General features: G+C 55.5%; 2 protein-coding genes across 2 annotated transcripts in view; one reads left to right on the top strand and one right to left on the bottom strand.

Annotated features, from left to right (window-relative positions):
* VOLCADRAFT_119655 (uncharacterized protein) overlaps positions 1-3,515 on the bottom strand; it is a gene marked incomplete at both ends in the record, with an annotated part of 7,740 nt that extends 4,225 nt beyond the window's left edge. The window contains 5 exons of the mRNA XM_002957244.1: positions 33-113; positions 434-602; positions 932-1,115; positions 1,532-1,751; positions 3,365-3,515. Coding sequence (XP_002957290.1) covers positions 33-113; positions 434-602; positions 932-1,115; positions 1,532-1,751; positions 3,365-3,515 — 805 coding nt within the window. The remainder of the gene's footprint in view (positions 1-32; positions 114-433; positions 603-931; positions 1,116-1,531; positions 1,752-3,364) is intronic.
* Positions 3,516-8,377: 4,862 nt separating this feature from the next.
* The window catches only part of VOLCADRAFT_107620 (uncharacterized protein), a gene marked incomplete at its 3' end in the record, with an annotated part of 9,888 nt that continues 8,382 nt past the window's right edge, over positions 8,378-9,883 (top strand). Inside the window, exons 1-2 of the mRNA XM_002957277.1 lie at positions 8,378-9,382; positions 9,461-9,701. Of these exons, the coding sequence (XP_002957323.1) occupies positions 9,044-9,382; positions 9,461-9,701 (580 nt within the window). The 5' untranslated portion in view covers positions 8,378-9,043. The remainder of the gene's footprint in view (positions 9,383-9,460; positions 9,702-9,883) is intronic.

Below are 9,883 nucleotides of genomic sequence, written 5' to 3'. Positions count from 1 at the left end.
GATGCTGATAAGTCTGTCCCCCCGGGCAATACCCGCCCCCTCCGCGGGGGAGCCCGCCAGCGGGGCCAGAACCACGCGGCCGCCGCCCGGGGCCACGGGGCCCAGCTCTAGCCCTAGGCCGGAGGGCCGAGAAGGGGGCCAGGGGGGGGGGGGACGGGGAAACGGGCGGCCTCGGGGGCAGCTGATCATCGTCATGGCGCCCGAGGGAGGGGCAGCGGAAGGCAGGGGGACGGCAACCCCCCTTCCCCCCTTCCTACAACCGCCATCTGCCCCCACCCGGGCAGGTCTCCGATTCTCCCCCGGCCATATCAATTATACACACACACAAACACAAACACGAACACATACCTGCTTTTCCCTCTCCCCCTCATTCCCTTTCCCCCACATACGCCCACCCGAAACCCCTCCCCCAAACACACACGTATCCACTCACCGACGTACTGCGCCTTAAGGTACGACTGCTCCCTGGGCAGTGGCCTCCGTAGGGCCCTTCTAAACGCGCCCGGTGGTAGGTACTCGGTGTACGGGTCCCTCAGACTGCCCAGCATGTCGCTGATGGCGGACTGCAGCTCGGACTTGGAGGTCAGGAGCCCGTCCCGGGCCTTATGGGGAGGGGGAGGGAGGGGTGGTGGTTGGAGGAGGGGGGAGAGGGGCACGGAGTGGGGGATAGTAAGGGTAGTGGGGGGTTGTGTACGGGGGGGAGTTGTAAAACCCTAAAAAGAACCTGAAACCCCGCCACACACACACACAGGCACGTGTGTATGTGTGTGTATGTGTGCACATATCTGTAAAACCAGCCGTACATATATCCCCGTGGGGTGGACCCACCTCCCCTCCACAACGCCCACCCTGCAGTGCTCAGTCCGCTTACCCCTCTTTCCCCTCCCCTTCCCCTCCCCCTCCACCCCCCGCCACACACACACACACACACCTCCATCACCCTCCTAAGCTCATCCGCCCAGCCCGCCTGAGTGAAGACCCCATTGGCCGAGTAGTGCTCGCTGGCAACCACCTGCCAGGCCCGCTCCAGAACCTCACGGTTCTCCGTACAGGGGGGCCCGCACGCGGTTTCGGAGGCGGACACGGACTCCACGTAACGGCCATACTCACGGAGCCTGCGAGTGTGTGTGTGTGTGGTTGTGAGTGTAAGCCATCGGCGACAGGGCGGCGGTGGTGTGTGTGTGCAAGGTGGGGACGAGCAGGTACGGCATCGTACGCCTACCCCGCCACGGGCCCCCGCGTACAGAGGGGCCTTATACCCCTCCCCCCTGGAGTAACCCCCTCCCCCGGTGTTGACCTCTGGCCCGCGGCGCATATCCAAGTTATCTTTCGTTGTCCCCGCCTCCGGCCCCCCCTTCCCCCCCGGCTGGCTCGCGCCGTGTCGTTCACCCAAAACACCCACATTCTACTCGCAGTTTAGGGGAGTCGTGAAGACAGACAGGCAGCCGACCTGAACCCCTTCAACATCCTCCTGTCTGAAAACCCTCCTATACACACACCCCTCGACACCCCCCTACCCCACCCCGCCTACCTGGCCATGGCCTGCTGTGCGTCGTCCGTGAAGAGGGCAAGATTGGGGCCATCACTGGCCCCATCTCGCCGACCCGCCACAGCCCGCTCATAAGCAGCAACGCTGTATGCCTCAGCCGCTAGAGCCGAAGGTACCGGCGACGGCCATACCCAGCAGGCCTCAGGGCCGGGAGATATGGAGATAGCGACACTAAAGGCAAAAGCAACAGCCGTGCGGAACGCTGTGCGGAAGAAGCTGGACAAGACATCGACACCGTCATCTTCGGTCGAGGTTGCAAAAGGTGCAGATATTGGTTGAGGGGTTGTTTTTGGCCGCTGTTTGCAGTTGCACACGGTTCTGCGTTGCAGCTCTGCTACGCGGGCCTGCGGCCTACGCGCAAGCCTGACGTTGTTGGGAATGAACCCTCTCTCCAGCATTCCCAGCAGACATTCATAGTTATTATTAAAAACGCATCAAATAAATGTTTGAAGTGGCATAATCATGAATTGTGCGTTTGCGTCAAAGTGACGTACAGCCTTTCCTGACCAAAACTAGGGCTTTGATAGCATGACACGGACTGATATGTTGCTTGAGCTGTGTTTTACGTGGAAGTATACTATGTGTGCTGCTTTAGGCCCCCAAAGCTCTTCCGAATGTTTCATATGCAAGCGGCCGCAACGCCATTTTAGCCTAACATAAGAAAGACGTCTCAAGACTAATCAAGGCGCTACCCTATAGCAAGGAATTGGTTAAGCAAGGCACGGCGAAGCGCAAAACATTCGGCGTTTCCGCCGATTTAGACCCTTTCCTATGCTCTGCCACGCCCAGGAATCATCACGTTTGTCCTAATTGAACATCCATCCTTTGTCATACAAATTGCTGAGTTTGCATTCCGTCAACTCGAGGCTTAATGACGGGGTTTCTCTTTTACATCGTGTCTTCGCTGCCGCCGTTTCCGGCCAACACAATTCATCGGCTCTCCTGAAGCTGACCAGCTGGGGCCCCACCCTGAGCGCACTGGGCACACATCGCTCAGGTTGAAGGATTCGACAGCATCTTACACGTCAATCCTCTTTGTGCACATGTCCTCAGCCCTTTCCCACTTCCCTCACTTATTGCCCCTCCTCGCTCGCGCCCCTACCCTGCCTGCTCTTCTCTGCTTTTGTCCGCGTCGCTTCCAAACCTCCCTCCTTCTTCCGAGCGCCATGGTTGGAAGAGTCCAACCCGGTTACAGCGCCCAACTCCGTTATGAACCTCCCCATGGCTGTCCGACCTAGCAATTCGCACCAATGTAACACCAGGCAAAGAGTACTCAGGGAGATGCCAAGGGAGCTGAACGCTTCTTACATGTATGGAAAGAGGCCCGTATGGAAAGAGGCCCCGCAAGGGCTACACTAAGTAGACGAACGAGTGGAATGGCTGATGAACAGGCGATTGCCAGAAGGTGTGGTATTGGAGTTCAAGGACCGATTGATTAATGGTTGGATGTGTACATGTCTAGATGTCCAACCAGACATGTACCCGTCAGACTGCAAGCAGCCAGGAATTCACATGGTGAAGTATACGCATTGGATGGGTCTGGAGGCCAAGCAAGCGGCAGAAAGGAGGTACTCCCGCATATCACAACGTTTATCCTGCATCCAGTGAATCACAAGCTTATGCAGTTGGGGCTTTACTGTCGGGCATTGGTGGTGAACGGAGCATGCAAGGGACTGTGTTGATGGGGTGTTACACTGTGGGTGGCTCGCCCGAGAAAGGATGAGCACCGGGGGCCCTGCCGAAACACAGCACAGGGGCAGGCGCGCGCCTCTACGTCCGTCTGTTCCTCCGCGCGCGCCTCGATCCCTCACTCACACCAACCGGGACGATCTCCCAGCCCCTGGCTAGGCAACACAGCGGCGCAGAAGACTGCAAACCGAACTAAGTGAGAGCTGCACGAGAGGCGCCACTGTGTTATAGACCTAGGGAGGAGCGAGTATGCCCCTGCTGTGGCACTGATAGCCATAATGAAGACGAGAAGCACATTTGGTTGGACTGTCTGGTGTACGACAAAAACGAGATTTGATATGGATTTTCCATGCTTCGAGGATATGAAGGATGCTATGAAGTGAAGGAACCTGAACGTCTGGTAAGGATGCTGGAACTTATATGGTCCCACTGCAACTCTATCGTTCCCTTTGGTCGTTAGTCTCATTTATCATTTGCTTTGTCTGAGTGCGAGGTAGGATGGTGCTTATAGGCGATCTGGGAGCCCTTGAGCCCTCAACTCGTATTGGGCAGTTTGCAGGTACAGGGAACACAACCCGCGACCATGTAAAACACACACACACACACATATCCTGCGCTTGGCTTGTGCAGCTATGAACTGTTCCATGGCAGGGCCTATGGTGCAGTGACAAAACATGACCGGATTCATGACCCGCACGTGACTGGAAAACCCGCCCATGACCAACTCGTTCCCCGTGCTGAACAACAAAAACAAGATAAGCTTACCAGCTTTATGCGTGCAACAAACGACAGCCCTGAGGGCACGGGCAGTAGTGAAACAGTTAGTCTAACAGTTACACACTGGACCTTACACCCAACCCAGCTTACTTAACACAAGCTCACATTAGTAGTTGCTTCAGAGACAAATGCCAAAGTTGAAGATGCCCTAGCAGTTGAAATACTGGAACACCAAATGGTGCAACACACGAGAGGGCCAAAGAACGCGAGAGCTGCCTGACAGGCGCGCACACCGAAACTAAATAGAGCTCCCGAAGCCAAACGCCTCGACGACCTCCAAACGGCACTCCAGCAGCAAGGCTGGCGGACACGCCACCTACACAGGCAAATAGCAAACAAACCGAACGGAAAGTGCCACCACACTCCACAAGAACTAGGCCAAACCAGCGTTCACCAACTGCATACAGACTGACCTGCAGGCCACAGACGCGACGGATCACTCAACAGACGCTGCCGGACGCCCACTGAAGGAAGGGACGACAAACGAGCAAAAGTGCCAAACATGTGCCCGCTCAGGGGTGGCCAAACGGCCAACTAGGACGTGAGCCGAAACACCGGCTCCACAACAACGACCACTCCACGTACCCAGGTCTCGGACAACAGAGAAAGCGGACGAAGAAAAGACAGAGACCTAACACGACAAGGCAAGGGTACCTCCGAGCCAACTGACACAACGTTGGCAACAGCTTCAAAGAAGCCACTCATCACCCGCATTAAAGGCCAACCCAAAGAGAGGCTGACAGAGCGATGGAGCACTGCAAATGCACCCAACTACTTGGAAAACCCACCAGCAGGGGCTGTCTCCAGCACACGGCTCTTGGTGAACCGAGCAAGTCAGACACGGAGCTCGTGGGGTTCACTGCACTGATGAAAGGCTGAGCAGCACGGGCTGGGATAGAGCCCCTGGCAGCTAGGAACTGAACCCACAGGAGCCCGACATAAAGGGTTGCCGGAAGTAACTCCAGGCCTTCTATGACACAGGAAAGACACAATCACAGCAAAAAAGCGACACAAAAACTGCAAATAGCACCAACCCGGGACTGGCAACCTGGGCAACCTGCAGAGACACGCGGAATGGACCAACCGAGCCAGCTGCAGCTGCTATGCCAACAAGTTACCAGGGTGCCGCATCGGACTGCAGATACAGCGAGAAACGGGGAACCCATCCAGCACCGAAGGTACTATACGAACTAAGTCCAGATCCAGCGGTGTTGGAGCCAGACAAACTAAACCGTTCCGAAATCACGGGAATTCCAATCGCTGGTAACACGAAAAAACCAACTACCTGCACGGGTGCCTTCCAGTGATTTTTTTGCGGGATTCGGAATAAATAATTTTCCGTGGTCCTGAAAGTTAGGATTAGATTGTGTTCCGACTGTACAAGTTCATTCCTCCAGCCAAAAATGGGCTGTCCATGCCAAAGCCGCTAGAATCTTACCGGAGACATACATGTTAACCATATCATAGCACTTCAATGCCATGGATACTGTTAGGTAGGCCACACCCGCGAGTCAACGAGGAATAGGACTGTTTCTGACCGGACCAAACGCTGCAAAATATTCGGATCTGAAGCTCCCAAAGCGTGGCAGGCCACCGCGTCTAAGTGCGCGCCGCTTCCTGGCCCGGAGCCGGTAAGAGACAGGTCTCCAGAGAGATTGTGGTGTGTGCGTGTTGCGACATTCCCCAAAGGGCCCCCCAGAGGGCCCCCCAGCGCCTTACAGATTAGGAATAATTTTATTCCCGCGACTAAAACCTATTCCTCCGTTCGGACTGGAAAATTGACGGAAATGAAAACAAAAGCACTGGTGCCTTCCGAGCGCACACCTTCGCACATCAAATCCCTTCCTATTCGCTCCACATAGCTGCACATCCGCTCCCCCCCACGATGTACACCTAAGGCGTTACCTCATTGGTGGCCCATTGCCCCTACAATGTATTACACGTCCCCGGGGGGTTTTGAAATGTTAGGAAAGCACACGTAGCGGGGCACTCTGACTGACCGCAATTGCAGCGGGCCACACTGACTGACCGAGTGCCATGCGAAAGCGCCCACACTACGACTGCACCCGCACTGCCAGACCTGCCAGGAAGGGGGGGTAGATAGGTGCTCAACGCACCCTCACCCAGCGCAAACAGCTCCGTATTCGAAGGCAGGAACACAAGGTCAACCGCCAACTCCATCAACTGTTGCCACCAAGGTCGGCCCGTCCAGTACGGCACGACTGAAGCACACTCCCTCCTAGCGCACTTCCTGCATTACAGAGAGCAAGAAGTCCAAGGGTGGGCAGCCATAGGCATTCCACTGCACTCCAACCAATGGGTCTCGCTGACGAGCCGAAGGCACAGCGGTGTAGTAACAGGAAGCGCGCCGGAGGTGCGGGACCCGTTTTGATGTCAGCGCGCGCGGCGGAACCAAATCCAACAGCAAGCCGAGTGCGTGCGTGAGTGCAAGCCGGCCCACTGGCTGGACAGGCATGTCTGGACAGGCATGTGACCATGTTACGAGGCAGTGGCTTCACAGGTGGGACATGCATGCAAAGGAGGGCCTCTCTAAGGCAGTTGTTGGAAGGAATTGCTGAAGGAAAATAGATCCAGGTCTTGGGGTAAACCGTCTTGTGGCCGACATGGTGGCCCCCATGCCAGCTCAGGAGGCACCCAAAGAGCGTTGGAGTGGCCTGCATTGCATGTATGGGCCCCGGTCTAGAATGAGAGAGCCACCACGTCCTGAATAACTGTCAGAGAACTACTTATAATGGCCACATCATCGTTTGGACAACGACTGACGACGACCGAGCAAGGCCGCATTTGATCACTTTGAATTTGAGTTGGTGCATTGAAATCTGAAATGATGGGAATGGTTAACGGTGTGCAGAGCAGATCCAATGCAACCAGCGGCTTAGGAAACTGCATCGCTTTGCAATCTGCAGCAGTAACATTTTCCTTGCTGCATCCAATGGTACTTCCTTCGTGAGGTAAGTACCATAAGGCTTCCGTTTACAGCACAGGAGATTCGCTGTTCGGTGCAGGTTTTGAGGAATTCAATACAGAATACAATTCAATTAAAGTTCGGGCTGATTTAGTGAGTCAGGATACTAGGTGCTCAGCCAGACAAGTCCGAACGGACTCCTGTCTTCACCATCACCATCACCATCACTACCACTTCATCCTCCCACCCTGTGGACCTAGCATCACCAGAGCAAGCCCAAGCAATCCAATTGGTATTGGATGTGTCAAAGGGGGAGCAAGTTCAGGGGACGGGGATTACCTAAGTGGCAGGCAGGCAGGTAGGTAGCTAGGTAGCTAGATAAATAGATAGGTAGGTAGATAGTAGGTAGGTAGGTAGCTAGGTAGGTAGCTAGGTAGGTAGCTAGGTAGGTAGGTAGATAGATAGATAGGTAGGTAGGTAGGCTATGACATCGGCAAGGGTTGGTGAAGGCCCTCCGGCTGTTAACAATTTCCATGGACGGGTGGCCCACCATCCCTTAGTCACCAGGCGACCGTTCGCTGTTCGTAGAGGGGCCACATTGGAGCCAGCTGCAGGGAGGGCTCGCCCAGACAGCCATTTGCCCGTTTCCACTGGCCGCCTGCACCGGCCATAGAAGATACAAAAGATAGAGCAGGCCGGCAGAACCAGGCAGAGCTTAAGAAAATATTATTAATATAATGATACGCTGACGTAGTTTCCCAGGGACGATGCTCTTCCGTGCTCGCTCGTATATGCTCCTCCGGCCGCCGCGATCGAACTGGTGTCAGCGATCAGCGTCGTCGTCAGACGTCGAGGCGACGTCATCGCCCGCCGCGCGGAGGTGGTGGCGGGCCCAAATTCGTGGCGCCTGTGCGATTTGCTCTCACGCAATGCAGTTATAGCTAGATTCTGTTTGCAGCTCTGCACTTTAAGCTGCCGCTACCTGGTGATCAGTGCCTCCTGCGGGCACATATGGAATCATTTTCGCAGGAATAAGCATCAGCGAACTCATCATGCGATCGAACGTGGCCAACGCGGCCGTGGCTGCTCTGGCTGCTACTAAGTACTTTGGTTTAACGAACGGCCCAAAGCTGATGACATGCAGTTGTGTAACGAACAGTACTACGCCCATCAAGACGCAATTCCTGACGCTGCCGCAACAGCAACGAAAAAGCCTTTGCTGGAATCTGGTCGGTTTTGAGCAGGAATTAGGTAATTCAACACGTCGCAAGTTGCTGAGTGTGTTTTTAATTTTCAGCTTTTACGAACCCGTACACAAAAGGGCCATGTGTGGCCGCGTACAGCAGCCACGGTTGGATCTTGGAGCTGGGAATGACACACAAGAACACAGTTTAGCTCAGCGTGTGAGTATGAAAAATATTGATAATTAAACTGTTTGTTAGGTTTTCTTGTTAGTTGTTAAGTCGTTAACTTTACTCGTGGACGATCATTTGAGATACGGATAATGTACGACCTTCCGGCGCCGCCTAGGCTCTGGATAACTATTTAAGTCGTTGTTGTTGTTTAGTTTGTTATGTCATCATTGTTACATCTTGTAGGTTGTTAGCTGGCTTAAGTCGCTCGGCCCTCTTTGTAATCATCGTGGCATCCCAACGAGAAACGGAGCCTATGCCCTTTCAGTTGGTATCGATCTAGACGATCCGGCCTATACGCTTCGCTCCGCCTTCGTCTTCATCGTCTTCGTCGTCATCGCTTTCGTCTTCGCTCCGCTGGTCATCTTCGTCATCGTCGTCTTCGTCATCTTCGTCTTCGTCATCCTCCGATGGCTCCCGTCCCCATCACGGGACTCTATCAAGCGCAGCTTGCTATGTTTGCCTTGACGCAGGGTTCCGGACCAAACTCCTTACAATGCTACATTGCGGAATTCCAACGCCTTATGGCTGACCTGCCGTACCGCCACGAGAAGGACCACGTCCTCTTCTTCGCGCAGGGACTGCAGGACGACCTCAGGAAGGAGATCTTCTCGCACTTACGCAACCCGGGTTCCTACATACGACTGCAGGATGTGATCGACCTTGCATGCACCATTTCAATGGAGCACGATGCCGCTCACCGCTCACCGCATTCGCTACCGCAGGGCACCTGCACCATCAACGTCCCCACCGACCGCTCGCCCTTTCGTTCCACCACCTCTCGAACCGCAAACCGCTCTCCCTCCCGCTCCCCCTCCCCCTCTCCGACTCGCACCGACAATTCCGACCGCCGTCGTCAGGACAACGACCGTGGACGCACCTTTCTCTCCAGTTCAGACAGCCCCCAGCCTTGCCGCGATGACCAGCACCGCCGCGCCGACCCACCCCGCCGCCGCCGCCGTTCGCCTCGATCCCGTCAACGTGGCCTTTAAGCCACCACCGGCAGAACAGGTTAGCCACAGCTTGCCGGTGCGTTTTGCTGTGCAACGGTCAGCCGAGTCTGACACCCCGCCGCCGTCACCGTTCAACGTTTCGCGCCTAACCCAGATCGCCAGTAAGCCCGCCCGCCATGTAGGTTGTATGCGTGCTCGTGTAGCTGCAGCCTCCACGACGGAAGCGCACCGGGTGGACAGCGACTGGATGCTTTCGCGCACCGTCTTCGTCCTCTCTTATCTCGTCGTCTCCATCGTCACCTACTTCGTCGTCTTCGTCTCCTCTTATCTCGTCGTCTCCGTCGTCACCTACTTCGTCGTCATCACCAACGTTCTTCGTCTCGCGAAAATCGTCCGTAAGCCTGCCCGTCTTGCCGGCTGCAAGTGTGCTCGTGCAGCTGCAACCTCGACAACGACGGGAGCATGCCAGGCGAACAGCGATTACACCCTTTTACTCTCACGTCTTCATCCCCCACCCTGTTCCCTGATACCACCCTTCACCCCGTTTCCACCTCGTCCCATCCTTCACCATCTTCTG

The sequence above is a fragment of the Volvox carteri genome (genome assembly GCF_000143455.1).
Source record: "Volvox carteri f. nagariensis unplaced genomic scaffold VOLCAscaffold_71, whole genome shotgun sequence".
NCBI lineage: Eukaryota > Viridiplantae > Chlorophyta > Chlorophyceae > Chlamydomonadales > Volvocaceae > Volvox > Volvox carteri.
Note: the sequence above shows the minus strand (reverse complement) of the source record. Positions and strands in the feature narration are given on the sequence as shown.